Below are 14,787 nucleotides of genomic sequence, written 5' to 3'. Positions count from 1 at the left end.
TTACTAGTAAGTGTAAGTTCACACCGAGGTTTCAGTTCACACAGGTTGATTGTCAGTCAGTTTACTAGTAAGTGTAAGTTCACACTGAGGTTTCAGTTCACACAGGTTGATTGTCAGTCAGTTTACTTGTATTTCTACATATCAATGGCAGTTGTAGTGAAATAAAAACGTAATGTTGGGGTTTTGATGTTTGCATTCTGTCAACTGGGAAAATTGTAAGATATCATTCATTGATGGTGGGTTTTTTTTGCAGTCTACAACTTCGTGAGAACATAGATGTTGATCAGGTGATCCTGATCATGGATGTAGAATACCAGGCGTCACAGTCAGCACAGTGTAGCATATTGGGAGATCTAACTGGCCTCCCGTTCTCCATCACTCCAGACCAGTTCCAGAAGAACTGCGGACTCAAACTGATTGAACCAGGCTTTGACTATGAGGTTACTAAGAGGTATAATGTGACCGTGCAAGTAACCGAAGGGGCTGTAGGGAGGAAGAAGAGACAGATCTTCAGTAAGTGTCTTTTAATCAGTTAAATCTACAAAGTGAAGAAAGTTACAAAAATTTCCTTTTACAAATACAATTGATATTCTAAGGTTTGGATGTTCACAGTGATAAATATGTCTGGAAATGAAATATGCGTTAACCTTCCACTCTGACCCTAAACTATCCCTCAACACCTCCAGGACAGGGCCTTGATCGAAGGCAACACATCCCCAGAGGACTCTGTTTTACCATAATGCCCTCGCTAGAAGTATAAAATTCCGTCTACTAAAACTGCCTAAGGTTACTAACAGTACTTGGCAAAGAACTTCTTGACACCTCCAGCAAAATAGAAACTCACCAAAATGGTTGTGCTCAGCAATATTTATATATATATATACACAATATTCAGCAGTATATGGCATCAGAATATACCTATGTTAATCAATCAGTGTCCAGGGTTTTATAATATCGGCACTATTATTTGTAATAATGACACTGTTATATTGAGTATTTTCTTCTATTTCAGTACAAAACACTCACCCAATAGCAACAGTCATCATTGACGTAATCGATGTCAACGACAACTCACCCATCTTCCAGTATGACGAACCCCATATTTACCCACTCCAGACCAGCAGTGCGGGTACGGAAAACAGATACTTTGGAGCCATCGCTTCAGATGTTCGCCCAGACGCATCCGTAATGACGGTTTATGTAAGTAATAGCTATAACATCATCTATCATGTAATCTTGAATTGACATGCCAGCTGTTTTATTTTCCAGAAATTCTCATTTGTTATATTTGAATATATAAATAAAATTCTGGGATTTGGTATTTCTATTGTGCAGTATATTTCATAACATCCTTTTTTTCCTTTTTTTTTCAATTTGAAAAGTTATTATTTTGTACTGAAGATAATTTCTCTTCAATATGAGAGTAATCTATACAACTTATAGACCGATTTTTCTATCCTAAATCATTGGTTTCGTTCTATTTGTAGGCAACTGATGAAGATTCTGGACATTTTGGAGAAGTACGCTACTCAACAGTGGATCAGAGTGCAGTACCAGCAAATCCACCTTTCAAGATGATAAATCCTGAGGATGGAAAAATAATGACAACCACTGAATTCTCAGCTGACACACTGGCTGCCAAGACCTTTAAGATTCCTATATTGGCTACGGACATGGCACCGACAGTTGTGGAGCGCAAGGTCACTCAGTCAACAGCCTATGTAAGTGTAGATATAAGTAGTGTGAGCGTTCAGTATGTCAAGGTCACTCAGTCAACAGCCTATGTAAGTGTAGATGTAAGTCAACAGCCTATGTAAGTGTAGATAGAAAACAGAGTTGTAGTTCACTTATTACCTTATGTGCATAAATTGTCTATGTATATTTTAGTGCGGTAGGCCCTAAATACATACAGTAAGTCCTAAATATACATTTAAACGCCCAAAACATAAAGCAAGTCCTTAATATACCAGTAAATGTTGTATATATAAAGCCAGGCCTAAATAAATTGTTCAATGGCTTATATATAAAGCCAGTCCTAAATGAATTGTTCAATGTCCTATATATAAAGCCAGGCCTAAATATGCTGTTCAATGTCCTATATATAAAGCCAGTCCTCAATATCCACAAGCATTAAATGGGGTCCTGCATAATGAATAAAGTATTAATCTCTTGCTGTTTTTGTTTCGACAGATCAACATCATTTACAACTACAACCGTTTTGTACTTACTCTTCAAGACATGGTGCCACAGGATGCTGCCGCTAAAAAGGCAGTCATTCGAAGGTTTGTATCAAAAACTCTTGGATAGATAAAATTTTGTATTTACCGTAATAAATACCCGTTCCACGGTTCAGTTCCCAATTATTGTGTCAAGTTTGCAAATACTGATATGTGTTAATGAAGTGAATTCCACCAGTGGGAAATCAAAACAACATGTGGATTATCCTTGACAACCTTAGTAACATGTGGATTATCCTTGACAACCTTATTAACATGTGGATTATCCTTGACAACCTTATTAACATGTGGATTATCCTTTGACAACCTTAGTAACCTGTGGATTATCCTTGATGACCTTAGTAACATGTGGATTATCCTTGACGACCTTAGTAACATGTGGATTATCCTTTGACAACCTTAGTAACATGTGGATTATCCTTGACGACCTTAGTATAATATGGATTATCCCTGATGACCTTAGTAACATGTGGATTATCCTTGATCTTAGTAACATGTGGATTATCCTTGGCGACCTTAGTAACATGTGGATTATCTTTGATGACCTTAGTAACATGTGGATTATCCTTGACGATCTTAGTATAATGTTGATTTTCCCTGATGACCTGTATAGCTAGCAAGATGTGGACTATCTCTTACGACCTAGTGATATGTAGATCATCCCTGACGACCTTCTAATATATGGATTATCTCTGACCTATTAATATCATCACGATGGCGCAAAACATGACAGATACATTGATATCCAAAACAGCCATCCGACAGCCGACGGTTTGTTGTTTCAGTTGATGAAAAAGGAGGAAAGAAGAAAAATTTCAGTTTCATGTTAAGTTTATAAAAATAGTAGGAACGAAGAGAAGTTTCAGTTTCATGTAGTAACATGTGGATTATCCCTTAAAACCTAATATGTGGATTATTCCTGATGACCTTAGTATCATGTAGATTAACCCTGATGACCTAAGTAGCATGTGAATTTATCCCTGATATCATATGGTTTGTACATGACAATTTCGGGATACTTGTTTAACATTTATTGTTATTTTGTTCCAGAGCTCTTCAAGATGAATTCCAGAAAGTGTGTATCATAGAAAGTATAGAGCGGCGTAGAAACTTAGAACTCCAGGACCAACTGGTTATTAAAGACTCAGAGTGAGTACAACTGTAGTTATTAAAGAGTTGATTATTTTTCTTATTTACACTTTCTAAATATTTCTGGATATGAAAACTGTTTCTTTCCATGATTTTTTGTTATTCAAGGTCATTTTATTAAGTATTTTGTTTCGATTCTCTTCTATTTTAATTCATTATGAAACCATACATGTAAACTACTGTGGAAGTAGCGACCTAATGTTGGTATATTTATGTTTACAGTACTGATGTGATATTTGTATTGGGCGAGCCACGGGAACCTTATAATCTGATCAACAACACTATGGTGCCTGAGTAAGTCCTCTCAATCATCACTCTGCTCTTTAATTGTAACAGTTATTTCTTTTACTCTTGTTCCCTTACGAGTATTGTAACGCTTGATGAAAATGTGTATGAAACATAAAATTATAGTGATGGCGCTAATTAGATGACAGAATGTTTTTAAAAGTTCGGATATTCAAAGGGTAAAAATTTACTTACGGGGCAAAACCTTCAAATTTCATGTTTATTTCTTGTTGAAAAAAATTACTTTGGTATTGTTACTGTGAATCTATCACTTTTATATCAAACTATTCACTGTCAAATTGAAGAGTATAATATTGTGAAAATTAATTCTGATTTGTTCTTTTCAGCATCTTTACTGCAGACAAGACCATAAACCTCAACGACCGACTACAGAGTGACACACAAATCAAGGTAGAGAGAGTACGTATGCCGTATGAAAATGCCAACATTTACCAGACACGTCTTACCAAGTCCTACGTGTGGTGGATTGACGACCCATGGGCAGCACTCATCGCCTTAGCGGCAATCATCATCCTCCTCTGTATCGTTGGAATAATTGTTCTAGTGTTCACACACTCCAGGTAGGTTCTATTCATGCATTGTATTTACCACTCATTGGCCCTGCCACTATGTCACCCATCCAAGTCAAGATGGTATTCATATCATCTATGAATGCAGTGGTTCCCATGTTTATACAGTCATTATTGTGATATCATAATTGTGGCTTTGATACCACTCATCCTCCATTGAAGATGGCCATTTTATTCATCAAACAATTATACAGGATACATACAATTTTTTTTAAGAAAATGCTGACTTCTGATCAATAAACTTTCCATTGGATTTACATATTTCCATAGTGATCATTATAAGTAAAGAACAGCTTTAAATTGTCATTCATAGTGAGTATCAATGCCAACTTGAACACAAAAAATCCAACAAGAAACTCGAGAGAACTTCCTAGAATTTGTCACAATCTAGTTGGCATTCATATTGACTATGAATGCCTACTGAAAGCAGTTCAATACTAAACTAAAAGAAGCACTAGTCGACTTGGTAAAAAGGGACACTCTTTATTAATTTGTGTTGGATTTGTGGCAAGGGAGATAAATCTTAATGACCCCTCTTGTTGATTTCCTACAGATACACCAAGTACATTAACCAGTACCGTATATACCAAGCTTCCTATGACCAGCCAGACTTCATGGAACCTCCAAGTTTCCTCAGGGAGTACGAGACACAGGTAAGTCAATTTGTTGAAAGGGAATCCTGAACCAGTTCACAATCACAATATTTTAATACATCTGAAAGAATTTACAAAAAAAGAAGTAACAAAAATCAAACATCAAATTATTAAAAAAGAACTTATCCTAAGTTGGTATGTGAGTAAGAAGTGAGTTACTTAAGTACCATTTCTTGTTTTACAGAGTCTGAATATGTATGTACCGCCTGATGAGGCTATAAACCCTCTGGAGATCCTCAATGTAAATCTCGGTGAGGAGGTAATGATTGAACCACAGGAAGATGACCGGGGTTTATCCACGGCCGCTATCAATCCCATATTCCAGGAGTAAGTATTTCATGAGCTAACTTTTTTCCGCACGTGAACATGATTGAGTTTTGTCAAATATCACTAGTGAATTTGGTGTATCCTAAGATTGGATAGTTAGTGCAACAATACTTCAGAAGTTGAGAAGGAGCTTGGAATGTATTTCAGCGTCCCAATTTAAAAAATCTGTTCATGGTCAATAATGTCAATCTGCTGAAGCAGATCAACACTATTTAAATGTTTAAGCACTGTACATAGGAAAATTGTCGGTACAATAATGTGAAACCATATCGAACAGACTTTTAAAAGTTGGTTGGAAGGTGCCGATTGGTATTTAGTCAACTTTGGGCGACGAGCTTCACTTGCTCTTGGATAAAATATTGAGTTCTCCTGCAATGGTCACTTAATTTTATCCACATGCTTGCATTGAGAAAACACTGTTGATAATCTATCATGGAGTTGTTGATATTGCAAGAATGAGGAGGATTCAACTGACTATATTCCAGGCATTTGTGGTGTAGAAATGACCTAAACAAATACGTTAGGTGCTGTATTCAAACCTCCATCAGAGGGCAAAACTTTAACTACGTTGTTTTCTGTTACAGTGATACTCAACAGGGCACAGGCATAGTAGAAGGAACCACCTTGCTCTGATGCAACCTGCCAACACAATCTTCATTCCGGGAAGTTCATTAATTAGTGTTCAACAAAAATTCTGCCAGCCTGCAACATTTAGACAAAGACAACATCATACTATAGAAACTTTGTATTTGTTATGCTATTAAAGCAAAAGACTTCAACCTGGAATGAAATGACATCATCGTTAGAAAATCACTGTACAAACCATTACCTGTCACAGGTTTTGCTTAGACTTGCCACATACTCACGTTTCTGTACACTTTTATTACTAGAGTGATTCCTGGTAAGAGCACCAAACAAGTGGTTACCGTGGCAACAACTTTCATCTAATGAAGGAGATACGTGGTCACTCAATACAGTGGTAACAGATTGGAGGTCCGCTCCACTCACCTCTCTATCTATGCATATTTTGTTACAATGAAGAAATGTTACTTTCAAAAGTTAAAGAGTGACGTGTGCTGAAATGATATGTGAATGTAACAGTGAGTGTGAATGTGTCGTTTCTCTGAACTTTGACCTCTGTTCTTATTCCAAAATAAGGGAAATAATGAAAATCCTTTTAAGCCAATTCAAAATTCATGACTGTTCGTTTTTACTTCCAAACAGTTATGAAAAGAGGTCCGTTGATAGAAAGACTGTGCGGTATGTTAAAGTCACTTGTGGGATGGGAATAGGGGTTGTTATTATACATATATTCTTATTATATAACCATAGTTCAGCTTCAGATAAACATCTAAACCAAATCATTGCTAGTTTGTTAAAAATAATTATGCAATTTTTTTAAATATTTAAATTTTGTTTTTCTCTTATTTATCTCACATCTTTCACTGTGAATAGAAACACTTTCTAGGAATAATGCTAACTAATGAATCATCAAATTTTCAGTTTTTGTTTTGGATATTTATTGAGTGCTATGTAGAATCCTATAATTACCAAAATCAATGCCTGGTTTTACAATTTTGTTGTGATATATACATATATATATAGAAATGTTAAAGACATATTTTTGTATTTTTAATGGATTTTTCCATGTGGATGCGGAGCTGGCCACATCTTGATGTCGGAACATGTCTCCCATTGCTGTCCATGTCTCCATATACATATCTGTTTTCTTGTTATATCTGCTTTATGCGTAACATTCCACATTTTAATAATTGTCACCTTATGGTAGCCCATCGAAAATTCTTTATAATCTGCGAGTGATGCATGGAAGTAAGGAATTGCCAGTATATGAAAATTTTGTATTTTTTTATAGAAAAAAAACTACCAATAAAATGTAATATATATTTTCAGAATGTTTTTGTAATATTTTGAAAGACTGCATACTGCATAACATGAAACATGTTTTGCCTTTACAATTACAAAAGTTCTAATCATCGACCTGTTTGGGAGAACATCGGCTAATAAGCTTGTAATTATGATGTGATACTATCTTTGACAGTTACATTGTAATCGAAATTTGTGACTGTAAACAAAACAAACTTTAATGTTACATTGTACAGGGGAACATAACTAAACTTACTGTACAAGGAACAAGGAAATATTCTTATAAAAAAAAACATGTCTGTATATATAAAGGGAACATGACTGTGTTTACTGTACAAGGAACAGAAAATGTAAATGTGACTGTAAGCAAAAACTTACTGTACAAGGAACAAGGAAATATTCTTATAAAAAAAACATGTCTGTATATATAAAGGGAACATGACTGTGTTTACTGTACAGGGAACAGAGATAATTATATAAAGGGAACATGACTGTGTTTACTGTACAGGGGACAGAGATATTTATATAAAGGGAACATGACTGTGTTTACTCACTATTTATATAAAGGGAACATGACTGTGTTTACTCACTATTTATATAAAGGGAACATGACTGTGTTTACTCACTATTTATATAAAGGGAACATGACTGTGTTTACTCACTATTTATATAAAGGGAACATGACTGTGTTTACTCACTATTTATATAAAGGGAACATGACTGTGTTTACTCACTATTTATATAAAGGGAACATGACTGTGTTTACTCACTATTTATATAAAGGGAACATGACTGTGTTTACTGTACAGGGAACAGAGATAATTATATAAAGGGAACATGACTGTGTTTACTGTACAGGGAACAGAGATAATTATATAAAGGGAACATGACTGTGTTTACTGTACAGGGAACAGATATATTTATATAAAGGGAACATGTCTGTATTTACTTACAGGGAACAGAAAATGTAAATGTGACTGTAAACAAAAACAAGAGGCCCATGGGCCTTAACGGTCACCTGACATCCGATTCAAATTAGGACTGTCATCCAGGGGCCAATTCATACTTTTCGTCGGTCCGAGTGACCTTGCTGCATCGTCCATTATTTTTTCCTTGTGAACACAATAACTTCAGTAAATATGAACCGATTTTGATGACACTTTGTATACAGCTTTGTAACAATGAGGTCTAACATGAGTTTGAATACCGGACCAATTTGACCATAACTTACATAGTTATTCAGCAATCTTTGTTAACATTTACTCAAGTTATCATCTTCACAGGGACAAATAATAATATAAGGACAAAGTTTCATTGAACTCCGTCAACATTTATTCAAGTTATCGTGTTTACAAGGTCCAATAATAGTATTATTACAAAGGGCAATTACTCTGTAAGTTACTGTCGAATAATTCCCATTTTCCAACTCATCGGAGATCTTATTGATATAAGGCTGCATACAAAGTTTCATCAAACTTGGTTGATAATTACTTAAGTTATCATGTTCACAAGGTCCAATAATAACATTATTACAAAGGGCAATACCTCTGTAAGTTACTGTCGAATAATTCCCATTTAGAGTCCAGGATCTTATTGATAAATGGCTGCATACAAAGTTTCATCAAACTCGGTTAACATTAATATTTACTCAAGTTCTCGTGTTCACAAGGTCCAATAATAATATTATTACAAAGGGCAATACCTCTGTAAGTTACTGTCGAATAATTCCCATTTAGAGTCCAGGATCTTATTGATAAATGGCTGCATACAAAGTTTCATCAAACTCGGTTAATATTTACTCAAGTTATGGTGTTCACAAGGTCCAATAATATTAATATTACAAAGGGCAATAACTCTGTAAGTTACTGTCGAATAATTCCCATTTTTAACCTCGTCGGAGATCTTATTAATATATGGCTGCCTACAAAGTTTCATCAAACTCGGTTAACATTTACTCAAGGTCTCATGATCACAAGGTCCAATAATAATATTATTACAATGTTCAATAACTCTGTAAGTTACTGTCGAATAATTCCCATTTTCGAACTCGTCCGGGATATTATTGATATATGCATGGCTGCCTACAAAGTTTCATCAAACTCGGTTAACATTTACTCAAGTTCTCATGATCACAAGGTCCAATAATAATATTATTACAATGTTCAATAACTCTGTAAGTTACTGTCGAATAATTCCCATTTTCGAACTCGTCCAAGATCTTATTGGTATATATGGCTGCCTACAAAGTTTCATCAATTTCAGTTAACATTTACTCAAGTTATTATGTTCACAAGTCCAATAATAATATTATTACAAAGGGCAATAACTCTGTAAGTTACTCGAATAATTCCCATTTTCGAACTCGTCCGAGAACTTATTGATATATGGCTGCTTCATCAATTTCGGTTAACATTTACTGAAGTTATTATGTTCACAAGGTCCAATAATAATAGTATTACGAAGGGCAATAACTCTGTAAGCTACTGTCGAATAATTCCCATTTTATATGGCTGCATACAAAGTTTCATCAAACTCAGTTAACATTTACTGACGTTATTGTGTTCACAAGGAAAAGTTAATGCATGACGCACGACGGATGACGACGGACAAAAGGCTATCACAGTAGGTTACCATGACCTATGGTCAGGTAACCTAAAAACTTTAATGTTATATTGTACAGGGGAAAATTACTTTATTCACTGTACAGGGGACAAGGAAATATTCATATAAAAAAACATGTCTGTATTTTCTGTACAGGGAACAGAGATATTTATATAAAGGGAACATGACTGTGTTTACTCACTACAGGGAACAGAAAATGTAAATGTGACTGTAAGCAAAAAAACCACTTTAATGTTGTATTATAAGGGGAACATTACTGTATTTACTGTACAGGGAACAAGGAAATATTCATATAAAAAAACATGTCTGTATTTACTGTACAGGGAACAAGGAAATATTCTTATAAAAAACATGTCTGTATTTTCTGTACAGGGAACAGAGATATTTATATAAAGGGAACATGTCTGTGTTTACTGTACAGGGAGCAGAGATATTTATATAAAGGGAACATGTCTGTATTTACTGAACAGATATTATTAGTTATACAGGTCTTTGGCAAGGTACATGGTCTCATGTTCGCTGTCAGGACCTTATGTACCCTGAGCTGAAGGCGAAGGGTACATAAGGTCCTGACAGCGAACATGAGACCATGTACCCTGCCAAAGACCTGTATAACGAGTTGGTCATAATTGCAAAACCATTGAAAACAGATACTGTGTAGGGAGGTAGTAGACGGGAAAACAGATTTTTTTTTGGTATTATTTCAACAATTTAATAAATTTTTGAATTGTAATAAGTCAACAATATGGTTTTGAAACAACATTAAACAACAACTCAGTTCCTTATTAACTCGTAACGATTGATTTTTGAAAAACGTTTCGCCATATTGTTGATTGTTGACATTAGCAGACGAACGTTCTCCGGTGTATTCGATTCGAATCTTCGAGTTATCTCCCTTACAACAGGCGCGCGTGCTCTTATGTACCCTGGCAAGGATACTAACATAGCTTCAGGTACCTTGGCAATTCGACCAATCACCGTGCGACATTTTTCTTTGCAGTATGACAAATTTATATAAAGGGAACAAGGCTGTATTAACTGTACAGGGAACAGTGAGATATTTATACAAAGGGAACATTTCTGTATTTACTGTACAGGGAATAGATGTTTATACAAAGGGAACATTTCTGTACTTACTGTACATGGAATAAATATGTATACAAAGGGAACATGTCTGTTTTTACTGTACAGGGATCACATTTTTGTTTAACACCTCTCAACAGCTAATCTCATATGAAGTCGGAAGTCTAGACAGATACCACCGTAAAGAAAGAGTAGGGAAGTGGAAAAATGACATGGGTCATAAGTGTAGTGATTGGGGCGGCAGATAAAAAATGTTCATGTTAAGGATAATGTATGCATTTACTTCACAGGTGACAAGGACATTCTGTTAGGAGAAATTCAAGTTTCTTTTCATTATAGCTAGGATAAGGAAAAATGTATTTACAATACACAATGTATGTACCCAGATAAAAGGGAGCATAACGACTAATATACCATGTTCACGCTAATATACCATGTTCACGTCGTTCCACGCTCTCACAAAAGCTCACTTATGAAGAGCGATGCCCAGGTAGACACCACTATGATGCATTAAACAGGGAACAAGGAAATACAGGGGGGGGGGGGGATGTCACAAGAAAATAAATAAATATATTGTCGATATCGGTTTGGTTAAGCTGCTGGTTGCAAGTTCCTTTCAGATCCGGCCTTGGCAAGTTTTGGCATTTAATGTTATGAAGAAATAATAAGGCAAACAAAACAGCTCCTTGTAATATGCAGTTGACACAGATAAATAACAAGACTGGGGTTCCTTGGTCTGTAGCTTTAAATACGTCCTTTTTGTTATCAAACACAAACCATCACTATCCGTGTCATCTTTTTGTTGTTGTTGAAATGAATGGAATTATGCTTATATTATATTGTATGCAAATATTTACAACGTTCGCCTACTGCAGGGCAAAACACCTGACTAATCGATTTTGTTATGACACATTCCAGGGGTGCAGAGAGCGTAACGCATAGAGTATCGAGGATGAAGTTTAATATGCCATGAACATTCACACAGGTCTTCAGTTTTCAACTTCCGCAACTCTTTATATTTTTCGGTAAGCATACTTGCCAACCTTTTGAAATTTCCATTTAGGAGATTGCACGTGCTCACAATTAGCTTCTTTTGAGCTGATCGTTCAGACGAAATCATCAGATCTTAAAAAATACGGAATAGTTTAGCAAATTCACTGGCTGAAAATGCTGAATTTCAGGGTCCAAAATCGGGAGTCTACCTCTAAAAAAGGGAGAGTTAGCTTTAGCAAGTAAGGGTATGACCGAATAACATGCGAAGTTATCCCGCATGCTTTTTGGTAATACCAAAACAGAAACGTTCTCTCTTTAAACCCACGTTGCTTGTTGCTACAGATGGCCACATCTTGTCGGTTTCGGCACCGTATTTAGACGATGTGCGTAATACAGATTTAGCATTACATTACACGCTGCGAACAGATGTTGAAAGCATTACACATTGATTCAGGAAAATTACGCCCTTGTCGTGAACAAAAAGCTTCTGGGAAGTAACTGGCGCTACAATCGGGACGGAAATGCCTTCCATTCCAACCAAGGAGCAAGAGAATTAAGTCTGGTGATAAAAGTCAGGTGGGTGATCAAATCGGCAAATGGACACAGACAACAGCGGGAGACAACCAAACGATAGACTAATAATGACCACACTTGGATACCTGAACTATTTCAGCAAATCGTAGATAACATTCAACCTGCTTAGGTTGTTTGTGGAGAACTAGACGAATCCAGTCTCGTGGAATTTCCTAAGATGAGATATTCTAAGCCACAGAACTTCACCATAGACACTTACCAAATTAAACAGGCCAAATCATGCACAGCAGAGAATTTGTATGCCAGTGGTCATTATGAACTTGTGTTACACAAGGAGCAAACGAGGTTTATCCAAGAACAAATAAACCTTTGAAGGTCGTCTATCTGTTCTAGCTTTTAGTCCTATATTTAATAAGGCACTTTTTCGTTCGTTCCCCGGGTTCAGGACATGGATTGAAAGAAGCAAGGAGCAAACGAGGTTTATCCAAGAACAAATAAACCTTTGAAGGTCGTCTATCTGTTCTAGCTTTTAGTCCTATATTTAATAAGGCACTTTTTCGTTCGTTCCCCGGGTTCAGGACATGGATTGAAATATGTTTCAACTTTTACGCTTCCACCAAGCTTCAATGCTTTCAGAAATGAGGAAATGCAAACACAAATTGCACAAATTTGGAAACATACCGACGAAAGAAGAAAACTGCTGGGTCAGCCTCATACCAGGAAGATCAAGTTACGTGAACAGGCCCTGCAATCGCGGTACACCGTTCTTAAGTGGTCCGTTCGATGTGATGAACCCTGAACGTTATAAGAAATGTCCTTCTCAAATGCGATATATTTACCCGCCAGTCTCGCACTAACTGAAAATATGTCTACATCATAATATTTGCCCTTAAAACACATCCCTCTTTGTGTCACACGCCTCAGACTGTCCAATATTTTACATAATAGACGGTTTGAGGCTTATATCCTTTACATAATAAAAGCATTTTGGAAGCTTACGTATGTGGATTCTATAATAAGCTGATAGTTTTTAACACCGAAGACAAATTAAGTAAAGTTCAAGTCAAAAACCTGTCAGCATATCACGGACCATCGCGAGGGGTACAGATGAACCGTTACACCTTTAGTTCCAGATCGCGTTTCTTGTTTTTTCTAGTTTCGCTGCTCCCGGAGATTTTACAAAATGAAGTCATCAAGACTATACATTGTTTACAATTTTGTGACATCAATTAAGTTCGGTAATATTTAAAGAGGTTTCGGTATCCTAAAATTCCAATATCATTGTGTGTTTGCGAGGCTTCTCCGTGCTGCTTGTTGACATTCCATTTCACAATGTTGTTTTTATGCGTGCACGAGGTGAATTTCACATCGATCAGTGAATCGGAAAGGAAATTGTTACGTTATGTCCGTAGTTTTAAAATAGCTCTACCCATTCATTTCGGTGAAGAGGGTCTTAAACGCTGTAAGAGCGACGTTTACGGGGAACTTTCCACACGCCAACTAAAATAGTATTTTAGGAATCCGTGTGCAACAATTATTACAGCTTACAGTCTAAGGGTGACAACTCTCATTTGGTAACGCCAATCGGGAACCATCGGCACTTTTCGTAATGTTTTTTCGTTTATGGAAAGTGCCGACGGTTCCCGACTGTTGGTAACGCATGGTTTAGATCTATACATGTACAGGGTCTATTATTATCATTAATGATGACACTCTAAACACCGTAACTAGTAATTAACCAATCCGTTTTATGAGATAATTGTATTATTTTAGTCGTTTCCTTTTACCTTCATACATCAAGATGGTTCTGATGCAAGTTGGTTCCTTAATTAGATGGATTCTTCCTTCTTCGGTTGTGTCAGCGCCGTCCACTACATCCTCCAAAGGTGCGCCAACTAAGGATGCAACTATGGGTGATCAGTCCCCAGCCTGGGACCGTCTAGCCTGTTCGACCGTGTCCCTTTCATGTCTGCTGCTGTTAACACTGCTGGTATTTGGTCATACAGAAGCCACTTGTGCCTGATACACGTTGACGTCACCGTACACAGTCCATCATCGCGTATATTTTCAATAGTCTCTCTTGTATGGAGTGGTCTTATGATTTGAACCCTACTGTTCTCCCTGCTTCCTCCACGGCCACTGTGTGATGCTGCCATTGCCGACTGAACTTTTCAGCTGCTTCCTTGCCTTCTTTCGTTCGTATGCCTCCACACGCAGTGCCAGGCCTCTGGCTGGTGATGACGAGCTCCTCTGAGACGCCCATCCGTCCCTTTAGGTTCGCTCTCGTGCATCAGTCCCCTAGCTGATGTTGCCATGGTTCCTGCTTCCTCCGTATCCCCCTTTGCTAGATCTCCGGCTCTATTGAGTTGACGAACTTTGGACATTTGATCACTTTTTGCGGTCTCTTGACACTTTATGTGTTTCCTAACG

At 36.7% G+C, this 14,787-nt stretch overlaps 1 protein-coding gene across 1 annotated transcript in view; it reads left to right on the top strand.

Annotated features, from left to right (window-relative positions):
- The window catches only part of LOC110453939, a 135,374-nt gene extending 128,220 nt beyond the window's left edge, over positions 1 to 7,154 (top strand). Inside the window, exons 170-179 of the mRNA XM_021503188.1 lie at positions 254 to 513; positions 1,013 to 1,200; positions 1,488 to 1,721; positions 2,191 to 2,282; positions 3,288 to 3,386; positions 3,609 to 3,680; positions 4,019 to 4,252; positions 4,815 to 4,914; positions 5,099 to 5,241; positions 5,826 to 7,154. Of these exons, the coding sequence (XP_021358863.1) occupies positions 254 to 513; positions 1,013 to 1,200; positions 1,488 to 1,721; positions 2,191 to 2,282; positions 3,288 to 3,386; positions 3,609 to 3,680; positions 4,019 to 4,252; positions 4,815 to 4,914; positions 5,099 to 5,241; positions 5,826 to 5,874 (1,471 nt within the window). The 3' untranslated portion in view covers positions 5,875 to 7,154. The remainder of the gene's footprint in view (positions 1 to 253; positions 514 to 1,012; positions 1,201 to 1,487; positions 1,722 to 2,190; positions 2,283 to 3,287; positions 3,387 to 3,608; positions 3,681 to 4,018; positions 4,253 to 4,814; positions 4,915 to 5,098; positions 5,242 to 5,825) is intronic.
- Positions 7,155 to 14,787: the final 7,633 nt, after the last annotated feature.

Source organism: Mizuhopecten yessoensis, unplaced genomic scaffold, assembly GCF_002113885.1.
Source record: "Mizuhopecten yessoensis strain PY_sf001 unplaced genomic scaffold, ASM211388v2 scaffold7547, whole genome shotgun sequence".
Taxonomy (NCBI): Eukaryota; Metazoa; Mollusca; class Bivalvia; order Pectinida; family Pectinidae; genus Mizuhopecten; species Mizuhopecten yessoensis.
Note: the sequence above shows the minus strand (reverse complement) of the source record. Positions and strands in the feature narration are given on the sequence as shown.